The sequence below is a fragment of the Neltuma alba genome, unplaced genomic scaffold (assembly GCF_004799145.2).
Source record: "Neltuma alba isolate B1F8T4 unplaced genomic scaffold, ASM479914v2 tig00010659_pilon, whole genome shotgun sequence".
NCBI lineage: Eukaryota > Viridiplantae > Streptophyta > Magnoliopsida > Fabales > Fabaceae > Neltuma > Neltuma alba.
Window position 1 is genome coordinate 83600 of NW_021635504.1, and position 18670 is coordinate 102269.

General features: G+C 39.3%; 4 protein-coding genes across 6 annotated transcripts; 1 reads left to right on the top strand and 3 right to left on the bottom strand.

Annotated features, from left to right (window-relative positions):
* Positions 1–877: 877 nt before the first annotated feature.
* LOC114757978 (AP2-like ethylene-responsive transcription factor AIL6) lies at positions 878–4849 on the top strand. The gene is made up of 9 exons (XM_028946960.1): positions 878–1057; positions 1169–1670; positions 1776–1858; positions 3423–3431; positions 3556–3644; positions 3831–3904; positions 4001–4051; positions 4158–4234; positions 4327–4849. Exons 1-9 carry the CDS (start codon positions 916–918, stop codon positions 4782–4784), a joined length of 1485 nt encoding a protein of 494 aa, XP_028802793.1. The 5' UTR covers positions 878–915; the 3' UTR covers positions 4785–4849.
* Positions 4850–5787: 938 nt separating this feature from the next.
* Positions 5788–7182, bottom strand: LOC114757979 (uncharacterized). The gene has a single exon (XM_028946961.1). The coding sequence runs from the start codon at positions 6641–6643 to the stop codon at positions 6002–6004; it is 642 nt and encodes a 213-aa protein (XP_028802794.1). The 5' UTR covers positions 6644–7182; the 3' UTR covers positions 5788–6001.
* Positions 7183–8056: 874 nt separating this feature from the next.
* Positions 8057–12354, bottom strand: LOC114757980 (receptor-like cytosolic serine/threonine-protein kinase RBK1). 3 transcript variants are annotated; one of them, XM_028946963.1, is made up of 8 exons: positions 12136–12353; positions 11381–11834; positions 9494–9751; positions 9241–9392; positions 9068–9147; positions 8846–8984; positions 8609–8758; positions 8057–8526 (listed from the first exon to the last, which is right to left on the bottom strand). In XM_028946963.1, exons 2-8 carry the CDS (start codon positions 11796–11798, stop codon positions 8368–8370), a joined length of 1356 nt encoding a protein of 451 aa, XP_028802796.1. In that variant the 5' UTR covers positions 11799–11834; positions 12136–12353; the 3' UTR covers positions 8057–8367. The 3 variants fall into 3 exon arrangements, with proteins under 3 accessions (XP_028802796.1, XP_028802795.1, XP_028802797.1); XM_028946962.1 differs by having other exon boundaries at positions 11381–11925; XM_028946964.1 differs by lacking the exon at positions 9494–9751 and having other exon boundaries at positions 11381–11925; positions 12136–12354.
* Positions 12355–16098: 3744 nt separating this feature from the next.
* Positions 16099–17836, bottom strand: LOC114757982 (7-deoxyloganetic acid glucosyltransferase-like). Its single transcript, XM_028946966.1, has 2 exons — positions 17333–17836; positions 16099–17195 (listed from the first exon to the last, which is right to left on the bottom strand). The coding sequence occupies exons 1-2, from the start codon at positions 17763–17765 to the stop codon at positions 16240–16242; spliced, it is 1389 nt and encodes a 462-aa protein (XP_028802799.1). The 5' UTR covers positions 17766–17836; the 3' UTR covers positions 16099–16239.
* Positions 17837–18670: the final 834 nt, after the last annotated feature.

Consider the following 18670-nt stretch of genomic DNA (forward strand, 5'->3'; position numbering starts at 1 on the left):
TTGGGTCGGAGTAAACCACAACCCGGATCCCACTGAACCGGACCGCAAGTAAAGAAATAAGAAATGTGCATGGACGACAAGTGTACCAAATGTGCTTTAAAATTCTTCATATATTTTTATTTTTTATTTTATGAAAATAACACAGATAGAAGCCATTCCTTTTCTTTTTCAAGAAAAAAAAAGAAAAGAAGATCAAAATGAGAATCTAGAGAGGCCATTCTGGCAAGGGGGAAAAAAGAAACTGAAACGATTCCTAACAGTGCCTCCATTTTCCGCTCCGGTGGACCATACTCGGTCAGACAAATTTTCTTTCGCTCAGGTCCAAAAAGCCACATCTCCCTATTTTCCTTTTTTAATTATTTCATTTTCATTTATTTCCCAAACTCTCTCTCTTTCTCTTTCTTTCGGAACCAGTGTAAAAGCTCAATAGCTCATCGCTCTTGTTTCACGCCGGTTGGCTGCTGAAACCGCTCGTCTTTCTCTCTTATAAACACTCCACTTCGTCGCTTCTTCATTCTCTCCACCCTTCTCCTTCTCTCTTATCTCCTTCTTTTGACTGGAGGCATTAAATCTCCTTCAATGCTTAACTTGCATGCGAGTTCTTGTACATCCTCTTCCCCATCAAGTCCCAATCCCAATGCTTTTTGAAACCGATTCTCAGCCCGTCATCGTCTCCAAGCATCGTGCTTTTCTCTGTCTCGACCACCTGGCGGAGTAGCTTTCAGTAACGCCTTAGCTCAGAGGTGATTTTCAGTTTTGGGCTTTTACTGCGCAACTGCACTTTATTGCAAACTTTGTTTGTTTCCTCCAAAAGATTTGTTTTTAAAAATGTGATTCTAGATAGCTTCTTCTGTTCTCTCTCAGGGCAACCGAAGAAGAAGAACATTAGTAAGGCTTCAACCAAGGGAACATAATATGGCTCGCGCTACGAACTGGCTGTCATTTTCGTTGTCGCCGATGGAAATGCTGAGGTCCTCCGATTCTCAGTTCGTTCAATACGACAACCTCTCTGCTAACCATCCCTCTCACTACTTTGTCGATAATTTCTATGGCAATGGTAACGTAACGCCACGTGAAAAATTTCTCGGCTTTTCTTCCTTCTGTGTTTATTTCTAGTGCTGACCAGAAAATATTGTTCTGGGTTTGGTTTGATTTGGTTTCTGTACAGGTTGGGCGAATCTCAGGTCGCAAGCAGATTACTACTGCCAAGTAGAGCAAAATCGAAGCGGAGAGAGCTTGGCGGGCCCACAAAATCACAACGACGGGGCGCCGAAGCTGGAAGATTTTCTGGGCTACTCCGATAGCCAAACGGAGACGCAAGATTCGTCACTGACGCAGATATACGAGCAGGGAGGCGGCGGCGCCGGCTACTTCAGCGACCCGCAAGATCTGAAAGCGATCGCCGGGTTTCAAGCCTTCTCTGCGAACTCCGGCTCCGAGGTGGAAGACTCAGCTTCCATCGCCAAGACTGCTCATCATGCTCCTTGTGGGGAGTTCGCGATCGAGTCGTCCGGGAACGACGTGGCGTTCTCCGGCTGCGCCACGGGTGCTTTGTCCCTCGGCGTCTCACAAAGTCGTGAGAAAGCCATTGTTCCGGTGGACTCAGATAGCTCAAAGAAAGTAGCCGATACTTTTGGTCAGCGAACTTCAATCTACAGAGGCGTTACAAGGTCCTATTAAATTCCTGATTCCGATTGTCTCATTTTCATCATCACTTTGGTTCAAACGTCAAAGTATACTCTTTATACTAATTCCCTTTTCTTTTGAGGATGCAGACACCGATGGACGGGAAGATATGAAGCGCATCTATGGGATAACAGTTGCAGAAGAGAGGGTCAAGCCAGGAAAGGACGTCAAGGTTCATCTCTCTCTCTCTCTCTCTCTCTCTAAAAGTTTTGTTGTGTAGCGAAGCGATGCCTGACGTCCATGAGCATTGGAAACTCATCGCAATATCTTCTGCCTGTTTCTGAAACGTCGATTATTGCGTCCCTTGTCTGTTGATTAAGGAGCATCACTTACCTTTCCCCATTATTTTTGCAGAGAAAAATGCTCTCGCCAAAAATTTTAAAGATAGAGGGGGAAAAAAAATTCTTTTCTCTTTTGTTTCATCTGCACGGGACCCCAAGTGCGTGTTTTGTACACCATTTGGGTTGCTTGTGGATGTGATAAGGGAAAAAATGATGATAATAAGATTAAACGCACGACTTGAGTTTTAAGAAGACTTGAGTGAATAATATAGGAGGAAGGGAGAAGAAATTTGGAACCAACTGGTGCGGGGAAAAAAATAATCTGTAAGCTGGAAACTGCAAAGGGGTTTTTGCATGAATTTAGAAAAAAAAAAAAACTCATTGATAGTTGTAAAGACTGAAGAGGGGGATAGGACACCTGAGTTTTCTTTTTTAAACAGCCTTTTTCGATGATTGACTGATGTAAAATACGTGTACTTGTAATTTTATAGTTCTGCAACTTCATTCAAGTTGATTTGATCCAATGTGCCGCCATTTTGGCCACGTGGGTTTAGCTTTTATTATTATCTCTGTGCTTGTTTTGGATTGGGACTATCATCTCGGGATCTCTCTCTCCCAATCCATGGCTTCGAATCAGACGGTACAGACATCTATGATCAAATCACCTACATAGCCTGAATACTGTGTCGTCGATCTATAATATATACACATCTTTCTGATGAGTTTCTTGAGACTTAGCTTTTGCTTTTGCTTTTGCTTTTTTGCTTTCGCTGGGCAGAGGAAAGCTGGGTTTGACCATAGCAACTGTTTTGAAAACTGTACTTACGTCGCCACTGTTAGCTGAAAGCTCGTTGACAGAGGCGAATCTCATAATGTCCTCTTCATTCTGAGACATACTCACGGACTCACGGGTCTCTTAGATCTTGTGTTGCAGACTCAACTAACATAAAAAGTGTTTTCATGTGGTCTCACTTTTTCAAAAAGGAGGGAAAGGGAAAAAGAGGCGTTTTTGTCTGATATTTTTCTTTAGTCTCTCTGAAGGAAGGCAATTCGCTATTTCTTTGACTATGATGAGTTAGTTAGTGGCATGATTATTAGGAAATTAATTTTTTTGGGTGGAGCTCTAAGTTCTATTGCTCATTTTGGTACTATATTTGGACATTGATGGGTCTTTCAGAGGGTGGGGGGGTAATAAACGTATCTATCTCAGAAGACACGTCAGCACTATGAAGCTACGACTTGTGGGGCAAAAGAGAGAAAGAAACAAAATGGATGAAAACTAAAGGCGCTTTTGCGCAGGCACTATATATGGCATGGATGGAACTTTTCTTTTTTTAGATTAAAAATAGTAATTTCTGGTTGATTATTTTGACCATCTCATAAGCTGATATATCTCCTCTTGCCTTTTCCTTTTGCATGGAACGTGGCTTGCGGCACTTGTTGTGATTCCTACAGTGTACCTGGGTATGAAATATTTTATGGTTAATTTTATTCCAGATTCGTTCTCAGCCCATTATTGATTAAAAAAAAAAAACTTTACGTGGTGAGATGGACTTGCAATTAACTAATGAATCTTGATGGCTATCAGGTGGGTATGACAAAGAAGACAAGGCTGCGAGGGCTTATGATTTGGCAGCTCTAAAGTATTGGGGTCCGACTGCTACCACTAACTTTCCTGTAATGCTCTCTTCCATTGTCGTTACTTTCAAGTTCTTAAATCCTTCTATCTTTAGTTAATAGCTTCTTCTTCACAAGGGAGTTTATATCTGGTGAACTATATCCATATAATATAATGACAACACAAATCTGGTGTGGGCTTGGACGGTAGAACTTAGCGGCACTTGTTCCCTCAAATTTTCTCAGGTTTCGAATTACACAAAGGAATTGGAGGAGATGAAACATGTGACAAAGCAAGAGTTTATTGCTTCACTGAGAAGGTAAACGCCTTTGTGCTGAACAATTCCCGCTGTGGGTGTTATTCTTCAGCACAGTAGCAAACTGATAAACTTTACGTCCCATTCATATATATGCAGGAAAAGTAGCGGTTTTTCTAGAGGAGCTTCTATATACAGGGGCGTAACAAGGTATCGAAAGTACACAAATAATTCATAGTATCATCAAAACTTATCGTTGTTCATAGTACCTCCAATCCTTATGTCTTGTTTATCCGATCACTTTTTGCTTTTGCAGGCATCATCAGCAAGGTCGCTGGCAAGCAAGAATCGGTCGTGTTGCAGGAAACAAGGATCTGTACCTTGGAACATTTGGTGAGTAATATACAACTAAGAATATAGAATGCAATTACGAAAAAGATAAATAATATTCTGATGTGCATATACCAAAAAACACGTTGTGACAGCGACTGAAGAGGAAGCCGCAGAGGCATACGATATTGCTGCCATTAAATTCAGAGGTGCGGGCGCTGTGACGAACTTCGAGATGAGCAGATATGATGTGGAAGCGATTATGAAGAGTACTCTGCCAGTTGGTGGATCAGCCAAACGCGCAAAACATTCCCCAGAATCAGAACACAATATCCAGCAACCCCAATATCCAAACGCGATTAATGCCAACGCTGGAACCATCAGTTTCACACCCATTCAACCTGCACTTGCTTCTTCTATCCCTTGTGGTATTCCCTATGATTCTGCAGCAGCACATTACCACCACAATCTGTTGCACCAGTTTTATCCTACTAGCAGCTCTGGTACTGTGGATTCAACCGTATCTGTGACTGCGTCTGTTGCGGCGGCTCCGATGACTGCGCTGCCGGCTTCTGCTGCTGAGTTTTTTCTGTGGCCTCATCAGCCATGTTGATTATTTGATTAGCAAACTAGTTAGTTTATCTTCGTTACTTCGTTATTTTGTCTTCCGCTAACAAATCAGAGGCTATGATAGGTTTTTATCTCTTACAGTTCAGCTGACCCCCATCGAGAATATATAATACCTTAACTGGGAAGAAAGAAAAGTAAGGTAGGTTTTGGTGCTGGTAAATGCTAGGGTTCCGGTTTACATGTAGGAAGTTGGATCATGTAAGTGACTTTTGAAAGATAAATTGAGTAGTGCAAGAATTTATAAATGCTGCTTTATATTTTTCTTATGTTCCCAATTTGACTTCTTCTCATCTTTCTGGATAACTTGTCGGTCCTACACGTAAAAGCATGGTAGCTTCAAAATTTCGGTAAAACCAGAGGCATGAATCAAAATATTATTGACTAAGATCTATTATTGCTTTCGGCGTTATGTTCATTTCGGAAACTAGAGTTTTCTTCGACGCGTTAAATTGTAGTACTTTCCAGTCCTTAATATAAGATCTATTTAACTAATTTGATTAAATTAAAAAAATTAGGTAAGTTAGTTAATTATAAGAAAAGTAATATATTTTTTTAAAATATCATAATCATCTTTTTTAATACCCTCTTTTCTTTGTCTATTTGATTATGATCGGGAAAGTATCTATAGGGTTAATTTAGAGAAAATTGATAAATATGAAAAATAAATCTTATATTTAGGACTAAAACCAATTCAAGAATTAGATCCTATATTAAAAATCGGAAGAGTATTACACAAATGACGTCATACTATTTGTGTTAGAGATAGATTTAATTTGTTTCTAAATATAAAATTTCAATTTGTTTTATTTCTCATTTTGCCCTTTTTTATCCGGTTACAAATTTCTCATTTTGCCTTTTGAGACGCTAAGTTCAATCTTCATTGATAAAAAGAAAACCAAAATGCTGCAAAATACAAATGTCTGAGCCGAGCCGGGGACCTCTAGTGTGTGAGACTTGCGTGATAATCCCAGACGTTGCGTCTTTGGTTAATTAAAGGTGACCATTGATCAGCAAAAAGGGATGGACATTTATCCACCAAATTTTTAATGCTGCTTATCATCACTACCATTCTACAATTGTTTGGGATTTTGGGGAAAAGCAAGTACAAATCATCCACTAGCAAAATGGCATTGGGTTGAAAGGCCCAGAAAAAGATCGGTTTGGGATCTTGGGCTTCCCTTAAAAAGGGGCTTTAAATTATTATGGGCCTAATCGATCCAGCCCACTACGAGCCTTCACTGAATCAGGGTCAATTTCAATGGCTCTCTGGAACGCTTCCTTGGCCTTCTCTTTCATCCCCTTCCACTCGTAACACTCCCCTAGTAAACAGAACGCTGTCGTGTTGCTCCCCCGGCTCAGCCTCACCGCCTCATCCAGATCCTCCAACGCCGAGTCAACTCGCCGACGTTGATTCACTGCCAATTTCAACTCCGCCCTCTTTACGAGTGCGTCTTCGCGCTCGGCCGCCGATAGCGACTTCACGTGGGGCACAGACAGAGCGGAGTCCATCGACCTGAGCGCGGCGGCGTGGTGACCCATGAGATCGAGAGCGAGAGCTTTAAGGATGTGAGCTGCAGGGTCCCTGGGTGAGAGAGAAAGAGCTTGGTCGGCTTCTATCAGAGCGCTTTTGGCATGGGCCATTGATCGCGGTCCATGGGAGTTGGATCTGGCTCGAGCCAGAAGGCGAGATCCCTGGACCAAATGGCGGTTCGATTGGTGGTTATCTCGGTCCCTGCTTCGAGCCCTGAGTTGACCCGGCTGCTTGCGAAGATTGTGCACAACGTAAAGAATTGACAAAGTTAGGATTAGAAAGGCCAGTTGAACAATCAACTCTTTGGCCATCAGTGTCGTTGCCTTGTCAATGCCGGATATAGCTTAAACTGCCGTCGTGGGGGATTTTCTTCGCATTTGGGACGAGAGGTATCTCTATATTGATAATATTAGTCTCTATTTCTCCCATTATTTGTATATTTATAAGATTATAAAACTGCTGGTCCCATTGCCTGTACAAGGTTGGGCTGGGCCAAGAACACCCCTGGGTTATTACTATTCACAGGCCATTTATGAACAAAAAACGACGCCCTGGAGATTTTTTCATTTTGCGGTTGAATGTTAAGGCTCCGAAGTCCAAAGTTTCCATATTGAGAATGACTACGATGTTACATGGTAATATACATTAATTGGATTGAGGCTCCTCCATCACCGCTGAATACTGAGTACTTGTTCAAAGAAGTTTTAAATGAGGATTCGTTTTTATGCCGAGATTCATTATTAATTTCTTGTAAAATCATGACAATTAGTATCAAGCTGTTTAATAATAGCTTCTGCATACCATCGTTTTATCTATTGTATCAAAATTCAAATATCACTTAATTATTTATATGAGGTAGGGGTGTTCAAAGCCGGCCCGTCCCGGTCGGCCCGTTCCGGTCCCGGTCTTATTGGGACGGGACGGATCCGTCCCGAAATTTTTCGGGACGGGACAAACCGGGACGGGACAAAAAAGGGACCGGGACGGGACGGGACACGGGACGGGGTCGTCCCGTCCCGGTCCCTTTTTTTAAAAAAAAAAAATTTAATTTTTTTAACTTTTATATAATATCATTTTTTTCATATTTTTTTAAGATTTGAGACTATTGTATAGAACTATGGATATATTTATTTAGAGTTTTTATATTTGTTAATGATTTGAGATTATTGATGATTAGATTTTTTAGCAAGTTTTTATTGTGTTTAAAGCTTTTGTTTAGAGTTTTTAATAACTATTATATGTAATATTTTGAGCTTTTGTTTAAGAGTGCCCAAACAAATAAAAAAGATGTTTTTATAAGATTTAAGCTCAAAAAAATATAATTAAAAAAATCAGATTTTTTTTTAAAAAATTTAAAAAAATTAAAAAAAATATATTTCGGGACGTCCCGGATCCGTCCCGTCCCGACCGGGACCGGGACAACCCCGGGACGGGCCGGGACACGGGACAGAAAATCTGTCCCGTTACTGTTCATCGGGACGGAACCGGGACGGGCCTGTCCCTGTCCCGGTCCCGATCCGTCCCGTGAACACCCCTAATATGAGGGGAAGATTTTGCGGAATTGAGAGATCTCTCCACATGAAAAAAAGAAAGTTACTTTATACACAATGTTGTCCACGTTTGCATAATTGCCAAAGATAGATATATTTAGATGCAGGTCTTTTGAAAGATAGATATTAAGAGCGAATGGACTATGTTTAAATTGGCACTGGCGCACTGCCGACTCCAGAATATAAAAGGTACAAACACTCTCTGGGGATGTACAATGGGCCTTTTTTCTGGGGCCGAAATAGCTTCTCTCAGGTCACTCTGTGCCTTGTGCTGATAAAAACCATACTTCTTGATTACTGCTTGTTACAAGTTCACTCCAAATTTCAAGCTTCATTGGAAAACTCGAAAGCTTCAATTGAGACTGAAGCGAGTGACATTGGCTGTTCTACACAATGCGTTACCAAGATCATGCCAAGGATTTTTTGCATAAACAAGAACATAACAGGAAACCCCTCATCAAAGAGAGCACAGCGATTAGGCATGATCACTCCATGACTAGTTGCCTATGACGATTGAGATCGTTCAAGTAAGTAGAGCAAGTATATTCTTCGAGGTCGCTGGCATCTAACAAGATGGATCTTGTCGGTACTGACTTCTGCTTAACATCAACGAGTCCCTCTTCACCCTTCAGCAGCTGCACAACCTATACTTTCCAAAGGCGCCGGTTCAGCATGCAAATACAAAAATGAACCATGTTGCAGGAGAAAGGGTTTTCTTTTCTTTACCTGTTTCATGTATGGACGGTGGGAAGATGAATGGTGGAGACACATGGAAGCAGTAAGCATGGTCCTCTTCAATTCAATGGAATCATAAGCTTCTTCTAATCGTGGGTCTACTAATTCCTTCACATTGTGTGCTTCTAGTCGTGGTTTTGCCTGGTCATGTTGAGTATCTCATATTAACATGAGAAATTCACTAAAACAAAGATTGAAATCTTGGATACAGGTACAATGAGGTCTTACCCAGAGGACCAAACTTTGCTTGCTGCATGAATCAACTGCTCGACGACCTGTAATGAGTTCCAGCAGCAAAACCCCAAAGGCGAACACATCAGTCTTTTCATCCACAATTCCATGCATAAAATACTCTGGAGCCAAATACCTGAAGATGGATGGATCCAGTGCGTCATAAATGAGTTGACAGTGGTAATAAGATGTAGAAAACCTGAAGCTAACAATACTGACCCGAATGTGCCTTCTATTGGGAAGACAACATGGTGAGTCCACTTCTCTGGCAGCCATTTCGCGAGTCCAAAATCTGAAATCTACAGTTTATAACACAAGGAATCATTTCCCTCGGCCCGTATGATTGGAGAGAATCTAATACTATATTCAAGCAGAATCTACTACCGAGGTACCTCAGCTTCGTAATTTTCGTTTAGTAATATGTTGGAGGCCTTGATGTCTCTGTGAATAATTCTTCTTTGGCAATCATGATGCAGGTATTGCAAGCCCTGTGCCACACCAATAGCTACCTTGAACCTTGTCTTCCACTCCAAGCATTCAGAACCTGAAATGTGGAAAATCAGAGACCTGGTGAAAGAAAATGTTGAGCCTACACTAACGTGGAAAAGCATTTGTAGAAGAAGGAGGAAGAGGTCGAGAGAGAACCAAATAGCAGAGAAGAAAGGCTGCCATGTGGGGCTAATTGCAAGACAAAGTAGAGACCATTGTTGACCCCAAATCCTATCAAACGCACAGCATTTGGGTGGTTTATGTGGGCAATAATGCCTAGCTCTGATAAGTAGTCACCCGCCCTGTCCTCATTTTCTTTCTCTTTCTTCATTAGCCTCTTCACTGCCACGAGTTGACCATCCGGTAAACGTCCTCTGTAGACTTCAGCATGCCCACCTTGTCCAATCAGGTTCTCTAACAAAGCACAAAAGCGGTGTCCATATTAACAGGTGGAGTTTCTCTAAGACCAAAATATAGTATTGGGTAATTATTTTTAGAGTTGAACATAATGTCAAATTTTCCTCCTTTTTTTAAAAAAAGAAATAGAGGATTATTAGTGGGTTAGGAATATGTTCCTCAAGGTCAAGGCAGGGAGTTCACCCTGACACTCACATTTAGTGGGTCTTCCGGTTTTGGTTTTATTGTTCTGGTATGAAGATAGAATTAATTTGACGGTTGGGAGCTTCCTTAAGGTCCCACCATATTTGTCGTGAGCGGCTTTGGAAACTGAAGTCTTCGCTAACTGAAATAACGTATTGACTAATAGCGTCCCAAACTTTAAAAAGATGGCCTTGATGCCCGGGTTTCTTTATCCTGTAGGAGTAGTTTATGATTTGGCTTTTTCATAGTCAAACTTTATTAGGTCCATGGTTCAACGAATTGATTAACTCTGGGTTGAAAGATTCAAATAAAAAATCTTGCATCCTGTGTTTTGAAAACTACACAGCTACTAACTAAATTACCTAACCCTAGATCCAGTAACAAAAACGAAAAGAATACTTGTAAAAGGATTAGAGCGCACAATCCTTTTGACACCGTTGATGAGATCATTAGAGCAACGATAAGGCAACAAGATCACGGCACATGCATCCCAAGAGGTTGGGTTACGACTTCTGTAGAGATAATGTATCTTTAGAACTAAAAATCTTATATTTAAATCTATATTTGAAACTAAAATATCATCTGCGTGTATTTGGATATATGTATACACACACATGTATATATGCTTAAAAGGTCTACTTTTTGTGGCTTCGTTAGCTCTTCGATTATATGATTATACGCCATGCTTTTTTCCTTTTTGGTCACTAATCAAATGCAATACTTGAAATATACATAACTCGTGGAAATCCCTCTAGTGTCGTGCAAACTCTTTCCATAAAAGAACCCAAGACGTGCCTGTGTTTATCACACAAGATTAAGAAAACTTCACCATATAATGTTCATTCAAGTGAGCGCCAAACATGAGTGAGAGTTCGAAATTTCAGCACAGATTGCAAACAACAACAGTTTTTTGACAAACAAATTGGTAAACGTTGAATCTTCTATGGCAGCCTTCTTTCAATAAACAAGTCAACAAAATCGATCAGGTAATAATACAACTACACAAATGTGTTTGTATGTGGGAATAACGATTAAGGGGAGACAGAGCATTATTAATATTTTCATTTGTAACATAATCATAAATAATTTAAGGTGTCTTCTTTCTGAAAATTATTGTTTATGATTCCGTTCTATGAAGTACTATCTCTACTTTATATGGTGTGGCTGGATTGACTCGAAGGAGATACGATGGGAAGACCTAGCTTTTCGAATAGGGAGCAGAGGGGCCAGCCTTTTTGACCGAACTAGGCTCGTGACTGCGGATAACCACCTATGAGAAACCCTTAATCATTCAATTAACTTGGGAAAAACAAAAAGGACGAAGAAGAAGAAGATGATGATGATTTCTTTGTTTTTCTTGGCCATAGAAAATTTATCGACGTTCGCTGTTTGTTGCAGAAACAAGCCATACCAGAAGAGAAAAAAGGTTATGGTAGTTGTTACCTGGATTGAAATCGTCGGTTGCTGCTTGTAGCTCTGCGTAATCGAAGTTCCTCCATGAAGGCTTTGTGGGTATGGCTCCCAGATTGATTCCCTCTTCTGCGCTTCGAATCCGTTCCATTCTCCTCTTCCTCAAGCTTTTCCTTGACATCTCGTAGCTTGCTGTAAGTAATGAAATGGCCGATATTCTCTGCGCTGACTTCTTCTTGAACGACTCCATCATCGCCTTCCATGGCTGTCCCAACCCTTCCCTCACGTTCACTCTCTCCGCCTCCGACGACTTCTCCGGCGAGCTTGAGCTGTAGATGCTGCTGCTTCCGCTGTGATCAGATTCTGTGCCTGAAACAGGGATTTCCAGTATACCTCTCGGCGACTCCTGATCGTCGCCGGCAAACTCTCTCTGCTTCTCTAATGAGTCCATTTCTGGGTTTTGATTACTTTCTCTTCTATACCTTCTCTGTATAACCAATGAAAATCACATTTCAATACACACACATGCCCTTCCTCGTTCCATAGAAGCGGGGGAAACACAGGATACAGACGCGGACCTACAAAAGTTGGAAACTTTATATCTTATCTGCTTGTGCGATGCGAAGCCAGGAAAAGTTTTGAAAAGGGGAAGAGCGAAAAAGCAATTTAATGTTGAAGTTTGTGAAAGAATGAAAGAAAGAAAATGAATTTGTTTTTTTCCCCTGTTCTTGGGCTCATGCCCTGTAATGAAAACAGAAAACAATAACTTGCACGTAAAAGAAGCTTACCTTAAACAGGGTGCTACCCTCATGGAGGGTTTATTCTAAGATTCAAAACTCAACCAGCTCGTGCTGAAAGAAATAAAACTATATTCTAAAACAAGGATCTGAATTTCCAGAAGTATGGAAGTTGAAGTTTAGTTAATGACATGTGAGAAAAAGAGATGGATTGAAATTGTGTAAACGGAAAACAGAGGAGCTAAGGGAGAAGAAAGCCTCAGAGTTAGTTGTCCTAAGAAGAAGAGTAAGCGAAAACCAGCATGGGGATGATTGGAATAAATGCTATATTTATAACCTCAGTTTCTCTTCTGTTTTACTTTTTATTATTTTCTAACTTTGGAGAAACGTTGCCTGAGACCCAAACTCTGAGCTCTGAAAAGGTGAAAACAAATGGGAAAATTTTTTTAAATAGAAACAGAGAGAGCGGAAAATGAAAGTGAATGCTGACGCAATCTCCGATTTTGGATATTTGGTCGTGACTTTTGGCGCAACTAACGCACAAAAGCTCATATGGCCATGAGCCTGCTTTGTTTTTTTCCCCTTCTAATTTTATCTCAAATACCAAAAATTATGTAAATTCCTATCAACCTGAAAGTAGGAAACTTTCCTTGGGATTATCTATCATCATAGGCCAGCCAGGAGAAAAACCGCAGTTATTCATTGATAATTGTACTAATATTAATTCACATTTCATAAAAAAGTGTCTAAGCAAGTAAAATTCTGTAAATGTTGAGTTGCTTTCATTGTAGGGAATCTAATGACAGTACAATACATGTAATTTAATTAATAAAATCAATTAATTAACATCAATATCACCCAAGAATGGTTTTTTTTTTTTGGTTGGACTCAACGGTAAAATACTCGGTTCATTTAATTTAAAAAATACACTTATATAAAATACTGGACAACACGTTGGAAAGTGATTTTGCCATTTATCAGATAAAACTATATATTCCCCTGTCGTTTTTGGTGAAAACGTGGTTTTGACTGAATTAACGAATTTTCAAACGCACATAATGATAAACGGATGGGAGTTTTTTCCTTTTTTTGGGCTTTGCCTGAAGAATGAAATGGATTAGGAGTGTGTCACACTTTGTAAATCAAAGTTGTGAGTTAATTTTCTCTTGCAGATTATATCTCCTTTGAATTTGAATACATACAAAAAATTGTTTAATATTTGTTTCCATTAATTGATGATAATACATACAGTTAATCCTTAGAGGTTTTAGTCGGTGAAAAAAAAAGCACGTCATTGGTTCAAATAAAAGAAAAGAAAACAATGTATTGTTGGTGGATTTAACATTAAGAACTGTACCCTCTCACTAAAAAGGATAGAGTTATATATGTATCAAAAAAGGAGGGGGTTCAATTCTCAGTCCTAGCATTTGGAAAGGCATCTTAGATCCAAGGGCAACTTCATAAACGCCTCGAGGTCTGTTGTAGGTTCACTTGACCTAATATATTCTTTTTATAAGAGTGAGATAACTAATTTAAAAATATTAAAAAAATTAATTGAGTTAGTTTTTTATCACAGATGTGTATTAATCTTTATAAATTATCTTCTATAATCATGTGTATTGCAACTCCTTTTGATGGGATCTTCTTTTAATTAATAGGGACATTTTAAGAAAAAATGTGAGACAAAGTGAATTAAAATTTTATATTTTAAAAACCAAATACCAAATTAGTATACTTGGGTTAGCTAAAACTTTACCTCAAATTTTTGTCCCAAAAAATTATAAAAAAGAACAAATTACAAAATGAGAAATGGTTGACCTTCTTCATTTGTTTCTTTCAATGGTATATCTTCTCGAACTCTGAAAACTTATTAATATTGACCGCCTGCAACCATGAAAACTGAATCATATTAACAAAAATTCATACTTGTTTTTAGTCTCAAGAAAAGCATATTATTTATTTCGTGTTTTGGGAAAAGAGAGAAAGTGACTAGTCATACTTGATATAAATATATATATATATATATATATATATATATATATAATGCCGTGAGCAGACCACCAAAGAGTTTAGGTTTTTTAATGTCCCTGGTCCATACAGGAGGACCTCCACGTGTTTCATTTATTTTTGCTTTACCATTTCATCAAAATTTTGATATTCTTTTTTTAAAATTTACGAGATTAATATAAATAAGAAGATTCTGGGACTATGGAGCTATGGGACATCCGAGTCTTGAATAAAAAACCAGCATATAATAATATGGATGACTCTCACTGTGACCACACTGATGACCAAGTTTCAAAAACTGAAGTGGTTACTTGTGTTTAATTAACTAGGGGGACACACATGGTTAAGCTGGTGAACCAAACCTGCTTATCTTATTTATTCTTTAGCTATATTAATTAATAAAAACTATATATATATATTTCGTGTGTTTAATCCAAAATCTCACCAACCTCACCGGGTCACACTTCAGCTAGAAAAAGGTGCCTAACTGAATTCTAATAACTCCATTAAAGTATTGAGCTACCCAAATGAGGAACATGACCATAAAAGTTCCAAGACCTACTCTATCTCACAAGGCACCGGAAATATAAACGGGCAGTTTTGAAGCTGACCCAACAACGATTATTATAGTCTTAAATATGTACATATTAACTCCACTTACTGTTTCTATAAATTTATTTATTTTAATTTTAATTGAATTCCACATTTGGTTGTGAAAATTCAAGGTGGGGCATCTACTTAATACCGGGCTGGATTGAGAAGGTGAGGACTATGGAGAAGATATGTTAATATTGTTTAATTAGGGGATAATACCAATGTGGGTTAGTTCATCAGTTTCTCAAAAGGCATATAATGGTTTTGTTTCGCCCTCAGTGAGCTTAGCATCCACTAATCATAATACTAAGCAATGCTTATCGATCACATTATATAATTAACACATGCTTTTTTATTTGGGAAGCTTATGCAGCATTATCATATGGATGGTCATGTCATGCCTTTTCTTTTCCTTGGCTCTATTTTAAATTTACGTGTCAAACTCACAGGGCACTTCATCCTTTGTTTAGATGAGAAAAAAATTACTAGAAGGAAAAACTTTTCAAAATAGTAATTTTTTTTATACTTTTTTTGGAAGTTTTCCTTCCCAGTATTCATTATCTCCTGTTATTTTCTCACTTTTTTTCCTCCATCTAAACATAGCCTTAAACTACTCTTTCCTCGTTGCATTGTTTTGAAGGTTATTATCAAATAAATGGCAACAATATTGTTGAAAGGTGATATTTTAAGTCTATACTCTGGCCAAAAGAAAAAGTGCATAGTCTGCACTACTTCATAATACTCCTTCGGTCCTTAATATAGAATCCAATTCTTGAGTTGGTTTTGGTTCTAAATATAAGACCTATTTCTCATATTTATCAATTTTCTCTAAATTACTCCTATGAATACTCCCTCAACCATAACCAAGTAGAAGAGGGACAGGAGGTATTAAGAAAGATGATTATGGTGTTTTAGGAAAAATGTGTCACTTATATCATAATTAACTAACTTACCTAACTTCCTTAATATAATCAAATTAGTTAAATGGATCCTATATTAAGGACCGGAGGAGTAATAATAATTCAAAGTAATAATTGGCTCCGCCCATCAATTCCATATTCACTATCTAACTTGATAAACTGATTTCTTCTGTCTCGTTTGAAAAACTTGATTTCATCACACAGACACGCACACTACTAAGGTGAAGGGGGTGTTTGGATAGAAACCAAACCATGATTTCAGAAGTGCTTTTACAGTTTACAAAGTAAATATGTGGAGGAATTTGCCTCGTTTTACGAAAAAAAATGTTTCTGAAACCATGGTTTGGAGGTTGCCAAATACCCCCGAAAAAGTATGATACAGAAAAATTGCCAGTAATCAAATCCACAAAGATACGTTATGTATGGATCCAGAAGTAGAAGAATCACGCATCAATTGGATATGAACTCTTTTATTTTTGGGCCAAAGATTATATTTGTACTCGTCAAGAACAAACAAAACAATCCACTTCTTCCTTGGGCTAAGCCCAGAACGAAAAAGGAGCAAAGAAATTAGGAAAGTCCAATCTCCAATGAGCCGACAAAACTCCAATTTTCCAATGAAAAAGACAAAACTTCATTTCCCAGAACTCAATGACTTCAAGAACTGAACAAAACGGTCAAACTCAGAGTACGAGGATCCACCTTCGCTCACGCTCGCCTTGGCCACCGCCGCCACAGTTTCCGTCGACTTCTCAAACTCCTCCCTCCTATCAGCCATCAGATCATTCACCATCTTCTCCACCACCTTCCTATCACACACGTCCTTCATATCTAACCCTATCTTCCACACCTCACTCACATACCTACTGTTTATCTGCTGGTCGGCAAAGTAAGGCCAGCATATCATCGGAACTCCAGCCACCGCACTCTCCAACGTTGAGTTCCATCCGCTGTGTGTCATGAACCCACCAACTGCCACGTGTTCAAGCACCTCCTTTTGCGGGGCCCACCCCACCATGCAGCCTCTCTCCTTCGTCCCTTCCGTTAGGTCGTCTGGCAGATCATTTCCTTCCTTTTCGATCACCATGTCGGGCCGGATCACCCACAGGAACCGCTTCTTGCTGTTCACCAAACCGTGCCATATCTCCAGGAGATCATCTCTTGAGACTCTGGTTATGCTTCCGAAGCTCACATAAATCACCGATTTAGGTGGCTGAGCGTCGAGCCACTCCATGCAACTTCTATCTACTTCCCAGAGACTGTTATTGGTGATGATGGAATTAGGAGGCGGTTCCTTTGACGGCGCCGTTTTGGAGGCCTTTCTGGATTTGAGGTGTGCGTGGAGAGGGCCGAGGGTGTAGAGTTTGGGGAAGTGAAGTCGCATCTGAGAGAGGACCGCTCCTTCTAAGTCTTCAAATGTGTTCAATATCAGAGCTTGTGCTCGCAGCGATTGCTGGGTCTCCAACAGCACAGATTCTAAATAAACTTGGCCGTTATGGGTTCTTCTAAAGAAACTTGGGAGATCTCGACATCGAATCAAGTTTTCCATTCCCGGGATCTTCGTTATTATTCGATCCAAGTCTTCTTCCCCTTAAATCTCACACAGTGTTAACTTGAAATCTTTTAATTTGGAGAGGTAAAGGTATTGTCAGGTTTGTATTGAACATTATGCTCATCAAAAGAAAGGGGAAAAAACGAAGACTAGAAAGATTAGATAAAATGTATACCTTGAATGGGGAGTTCATTGCAGTCAAATAGCCTAGGAGCAGAAAAATAAGCCCAAAAGCAGCAAGCACTGCAAGTGCGAAAATAAACGACAGGTATCCCAAGCTCTTCTCCCAGTTCGTTGGTGAGGCGTCCAAAGATGCCATCTCCGATAATACAACTGAACCTGGGTTTCCCAGAAGGTTCCAAGCATATCTGCCTCAACTGAGGTTTGGCGTGCAAATTCACCTGTTTGATGTGTTCTACTAGGTTATCTCCTCGTCGGGGGTCGTCGGCGGGAAGGCCGTCGGAGAAAGTCTCAAAGTGGAGAGTGGGATGGGAGGCGAAACGAGAAGGGAGGTCGGCGAAACGGAGGAGACGGTGGTGGATGTGTTCTGTGTTGAGAAAGGTGACATGGATGTGGGAGAGAGCCAGAAGCTCGGCGAGTTGAAGCATACAGGTCACGTGACCCTGAGCTGGACAAGGAAGGATCAAAACATGGGTTTCACTTTCACGGTATTGTTGATCTTCTCCTCCCATGTCCGTCACTATTTGGTTTCTTCTCCTCTGTCTCCGATGTCGCCGGCGGGAATTAGATATATACTCCTTCGATGTAAAATATAGGATATAATTATCGAGTTATTTTATGTTTTAATATAAAATTTATTTATCATATTTATTAATTTTTTTAATTATTTTTATAAATACTTTCTCAACTATAATCATAAAAAAGAGAGAGAAGATATTAAAAAGATGATTATAATATTTTAGAAAAAATATCTTATATTTTTTATAGTTAACTAACTTATCTAATTTTTTTAATCTAATTAAATTAATCAAATATGTTTTGTATCAAGAATCCGAAGACGAGTAGCAATATGTCATTTTCTCGGAACTGAACCTGAATTAATGGTTTTCTAGGATGTTCCAAAGCATGGGGTTCTCAGCTTGATTTTGCTATGAAGCTCTAACCAACGTGGTCAAACAATTCGCCCGCCCCATGTGACTCCTGGATCTTGGATGTGTTTCTCTGAGGCTTTCGAGATGTGCATGTGATTGACAAATTGGCCCGCGTCACCGTACTGTCATTCAGACATTGACAGAAATAAGGAAATCGGTATTTTTTAATACCTATAATCATATGAAGAGAATCCTATGTTCAAAGAAATCCGTGACACTGAATGTAAACATTTTTTAATGAAAATCTAACTCTGGGTTATTTGCTCAGCCTGGGCCCTAAGAATTTTCTTGGAGTAAATGGAGTGTTTAGCAACGCAAATAAGGTTTTAAAAAATATTTTTCGTAAAACGAAATAATTTTTTTATATATTTATTTCGTTATATATAAAAGTACTTTTAAAA

Coding starts and splice junctions, on each gene's coding strand:
- LOC114757980 (XM_028946963.1), bottom strand. CDS start 11,798: ATGGACTCATTAGAGAAGCAGAGAGAGTTTGCCGGCGACGATCAGGAG. Junction 9,752..11,380: donor AACCGACGATTTCAATCCAG/GTAACAACTACC, acceptor GTGCTTTGTTAG/AGAACCTGATTGGACAAGGT. Junction 8,527..8,608: donor ACCGTCCATACATGAAACAG/GTAAAGAAAAGA, acceptor TGGAAAGTATAG/GTTGTGCAGCTGCTGAAGGG.
- LOC114757978 (XM_028946960.1), top strand. CDS start 916: ATGGCTCGCGCTACGAACTGGCTGTCATTTTCGTTGTCGCCGATGGAA. Junction 3,905..4,000: donor TTTATTGCTTCACTGAGAAG/GTAAACGCCTTT, acceptor ATATATATGCAG/GAAAAGTAGCGGTTTTTCTA. Junction 4,052..4,157: donor ATATACAGGGGCGTAACAAG/GTATCGAAAGTA, acceptor TTGCTTTTGCAG/GCATCATCAGCAAGGTCGCT.
- LOC114757982 (XM_028946966.1), bottom strand. CDS start 17,765: ATGCTTCAACTCGCCGAGCTTCTGGCTCTCTCCCACATCCATGTCACC. Junction 17,196..17,332: donor CAATGAACTCCCCATTCAAG/GTATACATTTTA, acceptor GTGAGATTTAAG/GGGAAGAAGACTTGGATCGA.
- LOC114757979 (XM_028946961.1), bottom strand. CDS start 6,643: ATGGCCAAAGAGTTGATTGTTCAACTGGCCTTTCTAATCCTAACTTTG.